General features: G+C 36.6%; 1 protein-coding gene across 7 annotated transcripts in view; it reads right to left on the bottom strand.

Annotated features, from left to right (window-relative positions):
* Window positions 1-19,464, bottom strand: part of vav2 (vav guanine nucleotide exchange factor 2) — a 197,515-nt gene that overhangs the window by 14,811 nt on the left and 163,240 nt on the right. For all 7 annotated transcript variants that reach the window (XM_088615333.1, XM_088615338.1, XM_088615339.1 and 4 more), the window contains 6 exons: window positions 10,897-10,996; window positions 7,416-7,511; window positions 6,533-6,601; window positions 4,098-4,184; window positions 3,008-3,093; window positions 284-416 (listed from right to left, as the gene is read on the bottom strand). In XM_088615333.1, coding sequence (XP_088471459.1) covers window positions 284-416; window positions 3,008-3,093; window positions 4,098-4,184; window positions 6,533-6,601; window positions 7,416-7,511; window positions 10,897-10,996 — 571 coding nt within the window. The remainder of the gene's footprint in view (window positions 1-283; window positions 417-3,007; window positions 3,094-4,097; window positions 4,185-6,532; window positions 6,602-7,415; window positions 7,512-10,896; window positions 10,997-19,464) is intronic.

Raw genomic sequence — 19,464 nt, 5'->3', positions numbered from 1 at the left:
AGAGAAACAAACTTAATTGTACCAGAATACACAGAAAAACTAATTTGCACAGGAAGTAAAATTTAAGTTCTGAAATTTCTGTACTGGCTTATCTTCCTTTTGAATATTCTGTATAGGTTTTGAGAATGTGCCAAAAAAGTTTAGAATATGAAGACACCAGCACTACTGCTTCTTTTTAGTAGGCACAGTTAAAGTGGTGCTTTTTTGTGATGATAATTCTTATTTCATAATAGTTTAGAAGGATTTGACAGCACCTCAAATTTCAAATTTCATGTCACCTTACCTTTTTAATGTCTCTGTTGTTCATGGGATCATCTGTCATTTTGTAAGACATTAGCTCAATGATCTCTTTCAGTTCGTAGCTGTATCCTCTCCGTTTACAGACTATTACCACTTTGTCAAAGAGGAATATATACCTAAAGGTGAAACAGGAACAGGTTAAACGTCATAGACTCAGATTTTTACAGGGGGTGGATCTTCTTACACACTTCGTACAACACATTAACTTCCCCCAGAGGAAAACTAGGGCAACTACTATGACTCACATCTAATAATTTGTTGAACCCACTGGATTGCAATATCTCAAAGCCGAACAAGATGATTTCTGTTTATCATGTTTAAGAATCGTTCTAAACTGGATGAATTAAAATGATGAATTATGAAAAAAAATGTGTAGTGTTTTACTTTTTGACAGTGAAAGAGTGAAATGGTTACAAACCCCTATGATTCCTACTGTAGGTCTGTCTGAATCCATTATTTAAAAAATAAGCTTTATTTCTCAACTGAGTTGCAGAACCGCAGGGGCAGCACTTCAGGATACTACGATCAGAGTCACACAGGTAGGGTACTGAATGAACTAATCTGCAACATCTCCATGATATACTTTAACATCTGTCCATCCTTCCATCCATTTTCTAACTGCTTTATCCTACACAGGGAACACAAAGGCACAGAAAGGCACATACTCACACCAGTGCTAATTTTCCAGGAAGCCAATTAACCGTTATGTCTTTGGACTGTGGGAAGAAACTATAGTACCCCAAGGAAATCCATATGAACACAGGGACACCATACAAACCCCACCCTAGAACCCAGGGCCCCAGCACTGCAAGGCAGCAATGCTAACCACTCTGCTGCCTGCACTTGAACATGATAATGTTAATAATGCGGCTGCCTTGCTGATCTAGTGGTAGGATGTGAATGGTCTCTTGGACGTTTCTTCCCAAATGGGCTAAATTTACCACAGGACCATCTCCGACTGCGGCCTTATGTTCTTGTGTTCTTCTGATGCAAAATACTAACTGCACTGAAATTGCAGGTGGCTACCAAGTAAACAAACTTTCTCTCCAAAATCAGCAATGAAGCATTTAATACACTTTCTGAGACTGAACTAGCCAGCAGAATATATCTGTGCTGTTGTTTATGTATCAGGATAGACTCACACTTTTTTACACATTTTAAAATAAGATCTTGTTTTAAAAACCGATGGTGAAGTCAGCTCTATGTTATTAAGCAAATGCAAGCAAATGATCTGTTGTCTGTTAAAATATAAACAGTAAACCAAATTATTTAAAGCTTCAATATAGACATTATTCAGAAGTCATGTATATGACCAGTGCCTGAGGTTTCTGATGAAGCTGAAGGTCAGAGAGTTCTGAATGTGATTACATTGGAATTACTGTCACTTCTCACAAAGCCTCACCAGCATTATCTTACCCTGCTTAAATACAGCTCTCTGATGGACACCTAGCACAGTCCAGTGTGACTGTGTGTACCATCTAAATGATAGCTTTTTATATAATGTCATCAATTTTATTGTTAAGTGCAGATGGGAGCATTTGTCAAAGTCCTCCAATTGATTGAATGGTTTTCCAGGAACCATTGAGGTTCACTACACTTTGATGGGATCACAACTTGACAGATCAAGAGCAATACAAAAATGTATAAACCACATAAGAGTTCCCTGTGCAAATGAAGAACATCAACCACAATTAGTAAAGTGTTTCAATGAGATCTGAAACATTCCCTGTGAATACTCAAAAGCATTTTCAAACTAAAATGAACATGAAACTGTGTGTATAGTATAGTTATGCCAAGTAATGATATTTCTGAGCTGGGATTTCCTTTTGTTCCACATATGAGCACTGGTTTGACCACATTATTATGTATAAGGTAACACTCACCAGTTTAGTTTTATTCTCTGAACATATTATGATATGGAACAAGTAATAAGCTTATTCCATGCTGAAACAATGTTTTCTTTCTTTTCAGCATAGAATAAACCTATTACTTGTTCCTTTGCAGCCTACGCATGCTGACGCAGCTACCCACCTGAACTACTTCATATTATGATATGGATAACCTTGAAAGTTGCTACAGTACATAAGGTGTTGGGTGGCTATAGACTATTTTCCTCTTTCTAAAGGTCATTACTGACAGTTCAGAGAGGACATGCTGCCTCCTTTGTCTTGACAGGTGTGAGCAGGTATAGCAGCCCACATGAATCACAGTGGCAGAACCAGCGACTCATTTCACGGCTGACTGCTGATCTGGAGCAACACTGGCCTGCAGAACCTTCTCTCTCTGGTCAGAATTCATAGGCTGGACATCCCAGACATACCATCAGCAGGGTTATTAAACCCTGTTTCTGAAAATCCAGATAATAGGGATAGAAGGGGTGTCTTAACACCTATTTTGGCTAAAATCCAAACATTTTCACTCCCTCATGGGAATTACGAACAAAGGCCAACTTGCCTCAAATATATTACAAGTTGTAGCACCTTTATATAACACCTCAAAAATACCAGGAGCGCCTAATTTAGGATAGGACTAGAAGAGATGTCATTTGCTTTCTGTTTTTCAGCTTTCTTTTGTTTATTTCATTTTGAAGAAGTCAAGTGGAGGTAACTGATGACTGCATGCAAGTACAAAACCGACAAATACACTGCACCACAAATTTTGAAGAGAGCCCCCACATACAAATGACCAGGTGAATTATTTCAGTTACCTGTCCTGTTTAGTCCGGTTGACTATAGAGGACACCTTCAGCTCTCCGTCTATCTTTGGCCGCCCATATTCTTCCAGTTTCACATGCTATTTGAACAAAAAAGACATTTTGCTCCACTGTTGTGTACAATTCATAGCAGTGCTGAGTTTAAGTGTGAGATGAACTCTGACTCAGGAGCCAGGACAAATTCCAGGAGCATACGGCCTGAATTTTAAACTCTAGCTCTAAATTCTATGCCAAAACCTATTGGCAGTCTTGAGATGTAAGACAAACATTCTAGATTTTTTGAAACTATGACAAAAAGAAGAAATTAGCAATAAAGAAGTGATTACATGTGTCTGAATGTAGAAAATAAGCATAACTGCGATACAAAGAAAAACATCTGAAGTTAAAATCCTGAGTATTACATGATAATTCATATGCATAACAATCAGGCAGAAGTATTCGCAACAGGAATCTCATTTTCAATTCAATGCAATTTAAAGAATGTTCTTCTGTGGTGTTATTTATTACGCTGAGATGGTAAATTATTCATTGCAATTCGGAATATTGCAGACATGTGAGGCTAAAAAGGACCAACAAGGCTTGTGTGAGGTAGGTGAACATAAACACATTCTTGTAGTATCAGAATAAATAGCATAGATATAGACCAACTACACTGTTGTGTATATTGTACAGCAGATCCTAAACAAAAATAACTGTATTTCCAGACATAGCCAGTAATTCGGTTACAATGAGAGTACACTGCAGTGCCTCTGTTTGGAGAAGACTTGAGACTGTCTGTAACCATGAAGTGTAGGAAACAATAGGAATAGAGAGGTAGACAAAGACACAAAATTTGAAAAGGGCATGACACCTTTAAAACTGAAGGCAGCCAGTCAGAGACCCTGGCAACTTTTTCAAGCCTGGTTTTTCAAAATCACCTCAACATTTGAAGTTATTTTGACATAAACTGCTAATTAAACCAGCAACCATCTATTCATGTGTACACTTGGACAGCAAGAAACAGCAGCTGAATTTGTACTAATTCTCATTCGATTAGCTATTGATGACTATGCCTGTTGTTGTATGACAACCAAATGACACTTACCAAGTTTTCAATAGAACTCTGAAATTCACTGATTTTCTTTAATGTTTCATTGTCCCTTTTTACTTCATTGATATACATTGCCAAGTCCTGAAGGAAGTAAAACAGAAATAGATTAAGTAATAATTCATGCAGCAGTATAATAAAGTCCCTGTTAATAATTCTCTTCCACGGCCTCTCTAATGTTGCCACCTTAAATGAGCATTTTTGATGGAGAGACACTTTCTTTAACTCAAGGTGGCAATTCTATCTAACAGGTAAGTCTCTATTTGTAATAGAAATTTATAACAGTATTCACACCTTTCCATTATTGTAACGCTGGAATGATCTGAGAACCACACATATGGAGCAGTATAGACATTACTGCCTGTAATGTGACTGACAACAGAACACCCAGGCTGTACCTGTAATAATAGTTATAGTGTACTATTTTCCAAATCCCAGTTCAACCTGGAATACAGTCATTTTTCTATGTCTCCTTAAGTTATAACATCTCAGACATATATCCTTATGTACAGTATATGTATGTATCTTTAAAGCATCTCCCACTCTGCGGATTGGCATGAGAAGGTTCAGAAAGTCCTAGAGCTGGAGCTCCCTAAAGTCCACTGCTGATTTTAAACCCTGGGCATGAGTGCCCACCTTTGATCCAGAAAGGATGCAGGGTTATTTGTCTTGCACTCCAGCTGCACACTTAATTACCCATTAGGATTAATTATTTAACTGGCAAGACTAAATAAAAAAAAAGGTCTTAAACAGACCTATAAAGGTGTGCTTGGCTGTGGGCCTTGAGCATCTGTGGGAGTAAGTTTGAGAAAGACGGTCAATGCCTGTGCTATGATTAAAGTGGAGAACACCACCCTGCAATGTATGCTGATGCTTTCCTAAACCCGGACAGTACAGTTTAAACAGTGCATCGTCTGCAAGTCACAAGCTCAGTGTGAATGGGAGGAGTGGATGTATGAGGGGCAACAGAGGTACTGGACTGTTTACCCATGACAAGAGCATATTGCTTAACCTCAATGTAAGGCCCTTTCGTTTTCAAGCCACCACTGATGATAAGATGCTAACAAAATAACTTAAAAAACATGTTTTCATTGCTAATTTCTACTACCATATGCTATTAAGCTTAGTGAATTCTTGAAACATTTCCACTCTGATGGACCTGTCATCGGACCCATAGGTTTTCTACTCTGACTGGGTAATCACCCCTAGCTTGTACTGTGTATAGCTCATAAGTAACCAATGCGACAAAATCCATTATTTTATTTCAAGGATACCATTCTCATATTTTTATTATTTCCATTTAAAAATATGTTTGGTTTAAATGAAAGGTACAAGCAGGTGTGAGACACAATCAAGGCTCTATTTTTGTTCAAACTAGTAGCCTCATTTAACATCAGCCAGATTTTAGGAGCTCACTATAATCTATCCCCTCGAACAATCTCCTGCTATACTCTGAACTGTGTTGTGGAATGTTTGAGCGTGCAACACTGGAATGCAAAATCCATCCTATATCAATCCCCTTCAATTCCTGACAATTTCATTTTGTGCCTGAAACCATAAGAAGCTTTATCACGTTTAGAGTCTTTGTAAGCTGTGTGGAAAACTGGATATTTGTTCAGACTGAGCATTGACAATGGTCAGCACTAAAGTGCATATTCAATTTTCTCCACAGTACTAGATGCAGTCAAAACAGTCTTGGTTTGAACATGTTCCATGACCTTTTTCCTGAGTGCCCTTTCTGTTCTTTTTTACATCTGGAGCAGAGGAGTTCACAGTGCGTGTTATAAACTCTTTAGCCAGTTTCATGATCAATGTTTTCTCTGGATCCAGGAGAAATTTTGACATGTGGTCCAAATGGTCAGATGCACCTAGGTTTCAGTATATTTAACTGCTCTCTGGTCGTTCTTTTACAAACCCGGTTGCACATTCACTATTACAATTGGCTAATCTACACCAGAAGCATTTGTAAAAATGTTTTAAAGCTTAAACCTTTAAAGAAGTTAGTGTTTTACATGCATCTAATGTCCCCTTTGTCTTCCGCCCTCATTGTATTTCATGTGGCACAGTGTGTCTCGAGAGGCTTCTGTTCTATTGTATTATTCTTCAAGTTTGTTTTTAAGGTATTTTTAATTTGAAAATGTGCATGTTCAATTTTTCATGTTACAAGAAGATACTAGTGCTGTGCTTAGATGTCCCAAAGCGCTGACCATCTAAAACTGAGAGAATTAAGCACAGAGTAGAAACTAATTCAGAAGACCTTTTCAGTAGTGGCTACAGCTTCTTTACATTCTACAGGCTGAGAATTAGTGCTTGTCTGATAATTACCAGGTACCTACCTGTACACCTACTTTCCCTGTTTTCATACCTCCTAGTGCTTTTGAAAAGGAGAGGCTGTAATGCCTCTGTAGTGGGATTTTTTCCCACAGGCTCACCTGCATTGCCTCCAAAGCCTCTTTCAGCTGCTGCCTCTCAGGCCTGTCTGCAGAATGGCCCACCAGCTCCTGAAATGGGAAGAAAAAGGACTCTTTCAGCCAGCACCCCTGAAAGCACAGCTGATTGAACTAAAGGCAAAGTGTGCAGTTTTTCAGAGATGCTTAGAAGCGAACAATACATATTTTAGATTGTGAAAGTAGTTAATTTTTAAATTTTTAACACAAGAGTTTGTTCAAGTGGGCTGACTGCATTTACCTCTGTAATTCTTCTGACAGTGTCATCATTTTAAAGCTGTCTTAAAACTCTACACCTGGGTTTTTTATGTTAAATGTCATGGTAAAAAGCTAAGATTTAAAAAAAATCAATCAACACTGGACAAACAGGAAACCTCAATATTAATACAGAAATCCTTACAGGAAGAACCCAAGACTAGACTATTTCTACTACAACAAACACTACAGATTTAAAAGAAAACAACTAAGTATTCCAAACAATGCATAGTTTATTGCACTTTGAGAAACATAACAAAGGATATTCCCCGGCTCCCAGTACTCATGATATGAAGTCTGGCGTGTCAGTGGATTCCTGTCCTGATTCACTGCCTTTTAATTACTCGAGCCTTCGCAAATAATCCTCTGTGTCATACGGGTTAGGTGTTTTATATATGAGAAATATTTAAAGTCACTCAAACAAACAAATCTCAGATGACCATATTTTGTTAATGTGTAAAACCATCTGAAGTTGTAATCTAGTTTCTTTTCCTGCAGACTGAAGGAATTGTGGATGATTGTTATACCAAGCTAAAAACAGTTGTATAGAAGACCTAGCCTAACCTATTAAACAGGGCTATTCTCACAAGATTTATAAAGTTAATGAACTTACTTTCAGCAGGAGATGATATTTTAATACCCTTTGCATTGGAACTACTAGCAGATCCTGGAGCTTAAACTTTCCTTCCTGGACCTTCATTGTGCATTCCTGTATACAAGACAAATGTCATGTTAACCTTTAAAGCTTTAAATCATTATAATAATAATTAATACAACTGCTGATACTACAAATGTAGCCATAGTTGTACTGTACTGAACTATATTAATTTCTGGTTTATTTACCTAGCGATCTGCATTGGACCTAGATGCAATATCGTTCTCTACAGGAGATTATCTCAATTTAGAAGTGTTGTACACAGCTATAGCTGGAATATTCAGTTAATAGGGCACGATTATGAGAGTATTCACTAATCAAATCTGCTCAAACCTGCTCAAAGGCCCTACCCATCCCACCTTACATATTTTCTTTATATGCTCCTCTGAAACACAACCGTCTCATAAAGTATAACTTGAAAACATACGTAAAAGCAATTCTAAAAGGCACTTTGGAAGAATATTTCATTTCAAATACCAATTAATAAAACATTTTAATTTAGGTGTTCATCACGCAAACTGGTAGAAACATGCTATTGGTGTTAAAAAAGTGTCCAAACCATCATTTTACTAGCAATTTCATACAAAACAGTGTTGAAACATTGCGAAATAACTGACATTCTCTGCAAGGGAACAAAGGCCAATGATGATACATCAAATACAAAACTATTGTCATCAGCCTGAAATAAAAACAAAGCAATAAATGAAATACAAGAAGTGTCAATGAAGGCTAAATTATAATTATCGTCTTGTCAGATTTTATGAGTGACAGAAAGATATTGCACTTTGTAATAAAAGCTCTCAGGGATGTTTAGCATGCTGTTCCCTTCTCTCCAGTCCTTTAAAGACATTTCCTGATGTTTTATTATCACTCCACTCAGTGATTTCCCTACACCAGGGGTGTGCAACTCTTAATTGATCTTAATTGATCAGGTTTTTGTCTAAGCCAGACCAATTAATCACCTTTGTCCAGTTTTCTAGTTTTCCCAATAGTCCTTCAGAACAGGCACTCCTACACTCTGTTCCTGATTTTCTGGAAAAATTTTAGAAACATTTAATAACAAAAGAAAAATCTGGTTCTTGTGTCTCAAGATTACTGTTTTCACACTGATCCATGAGCATCCACTCACACACAAGAGAGGGGGCCCACAGTAAAAGCAAATTTCCTTTTCTATGAATTTAATATCTTTTCAGAATGTTGTTTGTATTCGTCTGAGGCTTGCAGGCTGAACTCTCCTCTGCTCTCCTTCTCATTTCTCTTCTTTCCTATGTACTGTACTGCCTGTTCAGTCTGTTTTGGTACAGTCCACAACCCCCTGCAATGGCCCTGGTGCTGCATTGTCCGTTTTGTTTTGTGCCAATCACAATTATCCATTAGGATTGATTATTTGTCTGTCAATCTGAGTCTACTGAGTGAAAATCACTAAAATACTTTGTCACAGTTACAAAACCCAGTGTTCATTTAGACCAATTCTTAATTAACATACTTCCCAGCAATTATCAAGTGGATTTGGCAACATTTTAAACCCTATGTAATAATTATAATCTTCCACAATCCACAAAAGAACAGAGAGTCCTTATCTGCACAATGGAGAAGAAATAAGTCCTCAAGTGAATATGTTGTAATTGCTGATTACCCTTAGATGAAAAAATATTCAAATAAACATGGTTTAATCTGTGGATGTGAACAAAGAAAAGGAAATCCTTATTATCTAAGAAGTGTCTAGGCATATTATCCTTTGTAATCTCAATAAGAATTTACCACAGTGCTATGACTTTTCTGAAGTGTGATACTGGATGAGAGATTCTGTTTCTGAAATACTGGTAAGCTAATGGTCCCTGTGGACTGAAATCTTGTCGTCCCAGAAATGTCACTCATAGTTTGTACCTAAACCTTAATTCCCACATTTTCCCTTGATCAAAGCTTTAAATTGGTAGTCTGTTATAAAAAAACACAATGTAAGACACCGCACATGTCTCTAAATAATTTTAGAAAGGTAGTGACTGTGTAATGATACATTTACTAAAATTACACCATAGTCATCTTATGCTGATACTCAGAGAGCCGAACAAATTAAATGGCCAGTGTAAACTTTAAGCTGTAGTTTTTTCACACAAGACATGTTAATGCAAAAAAATGAAATGTGAAAAAAATGTTAATGTAAAAGTTAGCATACAGCAATTCTCCCCAACTCTGGATGGAGTTATAGGAGTACAGGACAAACTTTGAAATACATACTGTACTACATGTACAGTATACAGTAACTAGATTTGACAGGACTGAAAAGAGCTGAAAGTTAATAATTTGGCATCATTACTAGAGATTTTACTTTTATATATGTGTATGAGTGTCAAGTTGAGCTCTGGGCTCTGAGATGTCATTTCAAGTCTTATTTATGTTCATGCCTATCACACTTACAGCATCAGAGTGGAAATCTATTGGTACCAGACAGATCGTAACTATCCAATAATGACTTTATTACACAGAAGCTAGTGTTATTGACCCAGTCTTCAGACTTTACATAATATTATTCTAATAGGATTTTTATTACATAAAGGGAAATATCCAGCCAGTGTAGGTCAGAGAGTTAAACAAATTATTAATGCAGACTGTTTTAGAACTTTTAGAAGTGACATTGATAAAGACATACTGTATATTCTGATTAGATCATCATCCTTCAACACCTGCAAAACCAAGAGTTTGCAGTTGGGTAACTTGCAATGTCCCTAATACAAACTCGTTTTCCTGCATGAATGATCCAATCTCCTGTCTGAAAGGTCACACCACTCATAGCTGTACTTAGCCTCCCATGCCTAGGAACATCATTAAAACCATTTCTTAAGGGCTCTGTAAAGGTCAGCTCCTATTCAAACACACTGGGACAGACCACACATTCATTTCAGGAACACTTTTCACCCTTGCATGCCTACTGATGTGGCTATGTGAGGAATTGAATCACAGCACTCTGTTGCCCACTTACTATGCTTTAATGAGAGGTCTCATGGTCAGAGCTACATTGATTATCTGGTGATGATACCAGACTATCCCTGTAGTATTTCAAATGCATTGACTGGATATGTACATTGCAAAATATATGTACTTTCCAAATGCTCTTTACATAGTCAATCAATAACTTTGACTTCCTAAAAACACATAAAAGCTTTCAAGATGCCAGCTGGTGAACATGACGACAGCACACCTTTGATCTAATGTCATTTGGCAAAAGCTGCAATAAGTTCCGTACTTTTCAGACTCTAGAAAATGCATCCTGTCATAAAACAGTGACAGGTAACCATACACTTCTGAGGTGTGTTGGAAAATGACATTATCCTTTTTGAAAACACAGTTTAATTTTAGGTTGGTTTCCAAATGAAGTGCCTTTGCTGCAGTGTAACCTTAAGATGTATTTCTCTTGTAACTATAAAAAAAGCTATGTTACCTCCACTTTCATCTTGACATCTTCACGTGTCACGATAAGGCTGTCCAGAGTCTTCTGAGCATTTTCCATGTGGCTGCAGTATTGCCCATAAATTAGCAGCCTGTATAACAAAAACAGTAATGTGAAACACTTGTCTGGAAACCTTCCCTCTCATTTAGAAAATGGGGACAAGATCAGAAAAAGGGCAGAGTAACCATACTGAAAGCCATCATCCATTTCCAAATTAAACCATTAGTTTTAAATTACTTCCAAAGTTATTCTTTTCTTCTTCAGAGTGTCTTGATTTTATGCAAAGTTTCAAGGACATCAGAAGCTGGAGTATATCCACTGACAAGATTTTAATCTGGAAAGTAGTTCAAAAGCCTGCACCAGCACTTTTGATTGCTGCGCTGACTGGCATCTATTTCTGACTAATCTAGTTGATCAGACATAGGAGAAAGCTTCTATACCACTCAGTGGACTGGCATTGTGTAGCATTTTTCTTTGAAATAGAAAGGACCAGAATTACTTGGCTACAAGTGCTGCATGATACAGTTGAAAGTTAAGGTTAAAAGTTATGTTTTTAAACAGAAAATGAAATGTTGCTAGACGTACGTAAAAATAAAAAAACAGGAACTGAAAATTATTTGGAAATTTGCATAATGCTAAAGTACGAATGAGTCAAGAAAATGATGATGCAGTAGAGAAATAACATTTCCATATCTTTTTAACAACTCTAGGCCTTAATGGACATTCAGAAGATATTGTAGCTCTGAAGCACAAAAGTTCTCTCACACTAAATACATATTCTATAATTCATGAGATGTCCGTAGCCTGTAAAATGATGACCATAGGAGTAAGTAAACTTCCAGACCAATAGAACAAGGTCATTTAGAAAAGGTAAAGGTGAAATGAAACCATGTCACTGACCATGTAGAGTAGCATACTGGGAGAGAACTATAGGAATGCAGAAGTGGAGGTTTCAAATCTGCATGTTTTGAGTTTTTAGGTAGCCTAATTACTTTCTCTTGATTACCCACTGGGTGGATAACAGGCCTAAAATTGACAGGCTGTGCTATCTCTCCTGCAGAACCATGCACCCAGCTGAGCACAGTCTGTTTCAGACAGGCTCATAAGGGCCTAATTAAGGGTTGATGATTTTTAGATATTATCTTTCTCTTTCATGCAGAATTAGCTGAACATTAATGGAATAATGTAAAAATATATAATAATTGAACAAAAAGCTTTTTATTTTGAGGAAATTTCAATTCTTATTTTTGTCTTGCTGAATACAAAATGTGAACATAGATGCTGTGTTCCACAACTTAGAAGCACTCAGTTCAATGATGCAATGAAAGAAAGAACCAGATCTTTTAAGATGGAATCACACAGAGAAATAATATGTAAAACTGTTACTTAATAAAAGTATTTTCATTATTATAACTGTATTGACGGTACTGATGATTTCAATTTTAGACAATAAAAGGTATGCTGAATGAATGAAATTGTACAAACATTTTAACATGGAATACCATAAAAACCTTGGATCAAAAAGTACATATGATGTACACATAAAATATACTACACATTTTAAATTTTTGATGTGAATTCATAAGAATCTGAATGCCATCTAAGCATTTGTTTACAATGTTAATCTTTTGCTACTTTCAGGCCAATGAGTAGACCATTACTGTGTTTACCACAGTTCTTTAGAATTGTAATTGTATTCTAATAACTAAGCAGGTAGCTACATTATTAAACTGTAGCCTGTGGAAATATACCAGCACAATTGACAGATCAAAATTGCAGCTAATTTAAACCAAGAAAAATCCTGATCAAGTTGTCTACATTTGAGTGAAATAATATAAACAAGTAAAAACATGTGAACAAGAGGAAGTATTACCCACAAACTGAAAAAGTACTCTTTATTAAAGATGACCTACAAAATCCCCTCAGATAAAGCTAAGAGGGACCCACTCTGAATGTTACGTGTTGTGCCTGCAAACATGGTGCCGATTGTGGTGTGTTGAGGGATGTATCAGATCTCTGGAAAGGGACAGGGTTTAACATCACAAAGTGTCATCAGAATTGTTTTATCTGGTTTTCAATGTGGAGTTCAATATTATTTATAACTAGAAAATAACTTAAAATTCAGCTTGTAGCCATTTGATATATTACGTGAATGAGCTACAGCACTCAATCAACCTAGACTCTGAATACAACCACATCTTCTCCATTTCACTGGCAATGACAGATTTAGAGAAGTGTTTTCAAAACCTGCCGATAAGTAAATGCTGTACAAAATGTTAACACTATATCCCTGATTAGATTTCATGTTTCACAAGCGCAGGTGTCATTGAGCATGAGGAATTATTAAAAGCTCTCTCCATTCTGAGGGTGAAGGCCACTATGAATTACTCTGCTGTCTCCTAGCTCATATCGCATGTATTAAACTTTTCACACGCTAGCACCTGACCCTGCTATTCAAAAACAGCCCTGGATAAGAATAAACTCAAGTCTCTTCATCCCCTAAAAACTATCAGCACATGTAAATGATAACTAGTGCTTACAATGGGAGTGTGGAAGAAACTGAGTGGTTTAACATTAGCTTGTGTTTTTTTCCGATCACACATAACAGTAAGCTGCTCATGAGAAAAAACTCCTCATAATCAGAACACAAAGAAAAAAGATACGGCAGTTAATTTAACATTGCCACATCTATCTTCACACATTGTGAATAACAAAAATATACTGTAGAATCAAGATTTTCCTGTTGAAAAGTTCCATTTTCTTTTCCTATTCTGCAATGGAGAAGATTGAAAACTATCCTTTGTTGTTGTTTTTAATTAGAAAGGAGCTGTGATTTATTTCAAGCACACTCAGTCTCAAAGGAATATATATGCCTTTGTGCTCCTACAGCAACAGGCCAAGAACAAAAGAGATAATTATACGCGTGCCATGGAAAGTCACAAATAATTACAGATCAAGCAGTGAATGTCAGCCCCCTCTAGAAGTTTGGTGCGTCCTTGTTGGAGAAGTAGAACAAATCTGACTTGAAAGGTGATTATAATTTTTAGCTCACAATAGAGATTATGCAAAGAAGCAAATGAGATGCCAGTTTAAAAGGCTTTTAGTCATTTTGTTTCAAGTGAATCAGTACTAAAGAAAACTGACAGTGTGCGCAATCTCATCAGAGGATGAACTCATCTACATATCATCTATTTAAAATGTATATAATCATTATATTTTCTATATAATATTTCTATACATTACCTGTTTCAATAATTCAAAGCATTAGAATTAGATGTCTATAAGCAATCTATTCATATGTTATTAACAATTCTAAAAATAATTACACCTAATGCTATCCTATGGTCAGGATTAGGGTTTGTTACAGTTGTTCAGTTCATCTTTTGCCAGGGCTGGCTATTATAACATTTATATCACTCTACTAATACCTTGTTAATTTACAAAGCCATTTAACCCCTAAGCCCTAATCCAAAATGATAAAATGATTTGCAGTTCAATAATTCTGATTAAAAAACAGAAATGACAAATTCCTTCTTCCTTAGCTTCTTAGGACAAGAAATCCCAGGTGTCCCTGCCAATAATCTTTTAAATTCTGAAGGCAGATCTTTATTGTTTTACAGAACATTTAGAAAATATTTGAGATCATCCCGCTGAATATGAAATCTTAAACAGTTAACGGCATGAATGATATATTTGTATTCTGCAGGCAAACGATGTTACCATTCAAAATGTTGTTTTATTACCAAATAATTGAAACTGTCATCCTCAATAAAAGTTAATCCAGAATACACATAATCTTCTCTGGTTTGAAGGCTGTTTCCAAAACAATGGCTTAATATTCTTCAATAATATCTTAGTGCTTACTTTAGAGGCTAACCAAGCTTTGAGACCTCAAATAGCTCTCTTCAATATTCCTTGATGAAGACTTGTTGAAGAAGTAGAATACTGTATGTCTGATTACTGCACTGGAACTCTGCCAAGACACCTATAATAGTCCAGAGACTTAAGAAGATTTAAGCAGCTTTTATTTAAATTCCTTAACAAGCGCTGCAACTTGTAAATAACTTTATAAATGATGAGGAACTGTGACTCTCTAATAGAGAAACACAAAGGCTTGGTTCCTCTGGGAAAACTGTGATAATGATGTGGCACTACTCTGACGGCTGCTCCAATGTGAGAAATAATAACCAAATATTTATAAAATCTGAAAACAACAGTCATGCACCTGTGGTTCATGATAAACCATTCAAACAAGCTGCAAACGGGCGGCTGCATTCCCTGAAGCTCTTCCATGGGCATGAATGCAAAGGTATTAATATAGCTGTGAGCCAGTCCTAAACCAGACGTGAGGATGTGTGGTGCACTCTCACTCTCAGGGCCCACAGGAGAAGTGGGAGAGATGGTCAGCATCTGTCAGTGTCAGTGTCACACTGATGGCATATGGAGCAGAGGTTTACATATTCACACTCTGGGGAAAAGAAGAGCTGCTTATTAAATTATAATTCAACTAAAACATTCATAATCACACCACTAGGGCCATCAGAAGAACTCTACTGCTGAGTCAATACATACAGTATACATTGCAGGGTGTTTTGCATGATGTTGTGATGGACTGCAGTGCTCTTTAGGCATTATGAATGCTGGTGACACCCATTTGGAGCTCCATGATTACAAACAATTTGCATTTTCCTCTTACATTGACTTTTAAATAACTAATGCCACTTTTATTAAATTATATATTCATTTTATAATACAACTATAATTATGAAATACAAATCAAAAACTCTAGAAAATGTTTCTTTCACAAGACAATATATGATCTTCAGTTATTTTGAAGATTGACCCAGCTCTTAAGTACCGTTCTCCTACTGCACTTGATCCCTTGTATTATTCATTTTTGGTTTTATTCGTTATGAAGTTTCTAATTGGCTCTCTTGACAAATGTATGGCTTTTATTTCCATAATTTGAGCACCGTTTAGGCTGGGATAACCAGCAACCCTGTGCACTGTAGATTTTCATATGTAAAAGTTGGCCTTATATTTGAAGAAGCATAGACTTTCAACTAGAACTACATTAAGACATCCTTCCTATTACCTTAGTTAAGAAATACTATAATATAGTAAGAAGTTGCAAATAAATAAGCATGTCTGCTGGTCTTTAGGAAGTGTTATGTTATTCACGTATCTTACACGAGACCTGCTGCTAGCATATTCGACAGAACGGAAAGCACGAAGGCTGGAACTGCTCAGTCAGAATTATCCCTCAGGTCCAGCCCTGGTGCCCTTGCAATGGAAAAACTTAATTTAAATTCTTTCTCTTCTCAAGCAACTTCAAATGCTTCACGTTTCTCATTATGAGAACCCCATCGTGCATATTATTTTTACATTTCAAATGCCCCTTTCTGCCCTCAAAAAGAGCACAACATTCACCAATCTCCTGGCAAAACAGAAGTGATGGCATGCAAAGATTTGTAAACTGAATGTTATGCATCCTGCATCATATTTTTTCCATTTCAGTTAGATTTCACATGTATTTGGAGGTAACAATGTACTTATTTTTAATAATTCAAATTATTTTTCTATATGAATTTTTTTACAACCTTGAAATGAAATGTAGTCATTTTTTATCAGCGGGTTTCTAAACCAAGCAACATAATATTTGGTTCAATATTTAGCACACTTTGCAAAATCAGAGCATGCCACCTGAAGCTGGGTTTAAAATAAAATGGTTATTCAGGAGAAGACATTATCAGACAAATTAAAGTATGGTGATGATCAATCCACGATCCATCCACAGTCATTGAGAACAAACGTGCTCAAACATGCTCCGTGCCAAGCAGACATCCACAAGGGAAAACAATAGTTTTGGAAATGGCCCATTTTATGGTGTGTTACAGCCTATTGTAAGATATATTAAAATAAAGACTAAAATAAATTCACTATACAGTAATAAACAACAGAAAGACAAACACCTGGAAATAAATGACATAGGTGGTGAACCACTAGCATTAAGCAACATATGGCACTCGGTACTTTTGAGACTTGAAGGACTACAGGGGATTTCCTTTATTCATTGCTCAAGAACTTAACTGACGGAAAAGGTCAGCAGAATTAATGTTTCAAGGTGATGGCCTATACGAACAGGGAGTAAGTGGTTTTCAGACCCTGACAATGCAGCTTCTGTGCAGTGAATAGCATGATCAAGAAGCCCATCAACAAGAGAAAAAGATCATGTAAATCATGCATAAAAATGACGCAACCCCTGACCTACAGGCATATAAAACATATACTGTATAACTTTGTTATCTTTCTCACCTTTTTTTCCAGATGCCATTTTGTACTGGTTTTACAATCAATACAAATTACAACCTCCATTATATTTTTTGAAAAACTAAATAAAAGGTTTGACATCTTTAATTTTGCGTACAAAAATGTCAAGGTGGCAATTAATATAACTCTTTTTTTCTAGCTGTTAAGACTGCTAGCAATATGGCACTCACAGTTAAAAATATACTAATGACCCAGAATCATGACAGAGATTTTAGGCTTATATAAGGACTAACCAGCCTGACTTTGGAGCTAATGAGATCTGTCATTCCAGCTTGGCAGTCAAAAATGACAGAATTAAAAGATAACTCAAGCAGATCACGACTTCTTTTTTTTCCCAAAGCAGACAGGACAGATCTGTCTTGCCAGGGCCCATTTGTTCAGACCTTCTGTCCCAAAAAGATTTTTAATGAGTCAATTGCAAATGCAAAACAAACAAGCAGGAGTTTTAATTATGCACCCGGAAACACACGGAGCTGCTTATCTTTCGGGAACACAGCCAGAGCTTCTGGCTTTTGTGTGAGTGATCCCCACAGGGGTAGTAGCGATAATCAGAGCCCCCCTGCAACGAGGCAGATACAGACAGGACTGCCTACACCTACAGTGCTGATACCGAGCAGGGAATTAAACCTCTTCAGCCCAGGTTTGGCTCAACATGTAGTCCTCAGTGGTCAGACGTGCTGGATCAGATTTTACATTCCAGGCAGAAAACATTAATATATATATAACTAGTAAGGAAGCAAACCCTATTATCATCATTACTTGTGCTAAGACAAGCATGAACCCACTATTTTAAACCATAAGTATTTAAAAACTGCAATGCATTGTATGTGGCATTAACTAGCAAAGCCAGACATTTACAGCATTTTATTCTCTTTTATCTGAAACAAACATATGGAAATCTTTCATAAAATGTTTCAATTGTTTATTTTTAGCTTTTTCAGTTAGAAGTTTACATTGAACTGAAGACTGTTTCTAACTCCTAGAATTATCACACGAAACCCAAATATTACAGAACATCACGCAATTCTAGCTGGTAAAGTGCACTGTGAATAATACCAGACCAGCATAAGAATCTGCAATCTTGTTCTAACTAAATATATAATCACAGAAAACAGACATTTTTCAAATTTTCTCTATTCTATTCTTCATTTCAATACATTCCATTCCATTATTATTCTTTTATGAGCTTGAAGAGTTTGAATATAGGGCTGGATTGGACATTGGATGAAGTTTCTCTTTGATTTCCAGCCATACTACAGGTTGGAGCTGGGATGTGAGACTGTGAGATCTGACAGCAGCACACTCAGCACTGTGGTATAGTGGTAGATAATGTGCTCAGTGAAAAGAAGGCCATGTGTCCCCTGGAGGACTGGAGCCAGAAAGTGAGATAGCAGCAGTGTTTTAAGTGAGCTCATGGTGTCGATCCACAGAAGCAGACTTACATGTAGGCAAGTAAAGGCTTTTTTATATCTGCTCCAAGCTCATCACCCTGTGCTTATGTTAGTATTTTTTAACTTAATCCTGCCTATTTTCTCATATATTCTGTCTGTCCTGGGATTCCCAATGGGATTGAGTATAACCCAGTAGGAACAGAAACCTCCACACACTTGGTGAATTCAATCAGTGCTGCTGAACTACTAAAATATGCCTATAAAAGACTCCATTCCTGTAGTTACAGTTCAATTTATTCTGTAGAATCCCTAAGCCAGTATTGTAGGAAGCTTCACAAAAACAAAACAGTTAATTTTGAAAGCTAAAAATAATACGCTTTAGCACTGCCTTCAGTGATTGTTTTAGAAATCCTACAGTAATTGAAATCACTTACAAAGCTGAAGGTCTTATTTTATAAGAGACATTGTGCTCTGATTTTTATGAGAGTCCACTTAAATGCCAACTCAGTGTTTGTCAAACAGGGAAGCAGCAGGTGGTGTAGGAAAACAGGCCTAAGATAAGCATTAAATGAAAAAGCTTTCTAAATTGGTGTCATTGTGGTGCTGTAAAGTGAACTTGTGAGAGATGATATACCTCCCCTAAACAATGAGAAACAGATTTAATTCTGTTTAAATAACCTTCACTGCTTTTTGGAAAAGAGCACTAATTTATCTTTTTCTCTCTTTTGGGATCATGGAGTATAACTTATTTTTCTACTGATCTCTCCTCCAAATTCACTGGCAGTACACTGTATACAGTAGACAGGGATATTACCTGTCTAAGAGGTGCAACTTTCTT

This window comes from Lepisosteus platostomus, chromosome 21, assembly GCF_059453375.1.
Source record: "Lepisosteus platostomus isolate fLepPlt1 chromosome 21, fLepPlt1.hap1, whole genome shotgun sequence".
Classification (NCBI taxonomy): domain Eukaryota; kingdom Metazoa; phylum Chordata; class Actinopteri; order Semionotiformes; family Lepisosteidae; genus Lepisosteus; species Lepisosteus platostomus.
This window is presented reverse-complemented; position numbering and strand designations above follow the sequence as displayed.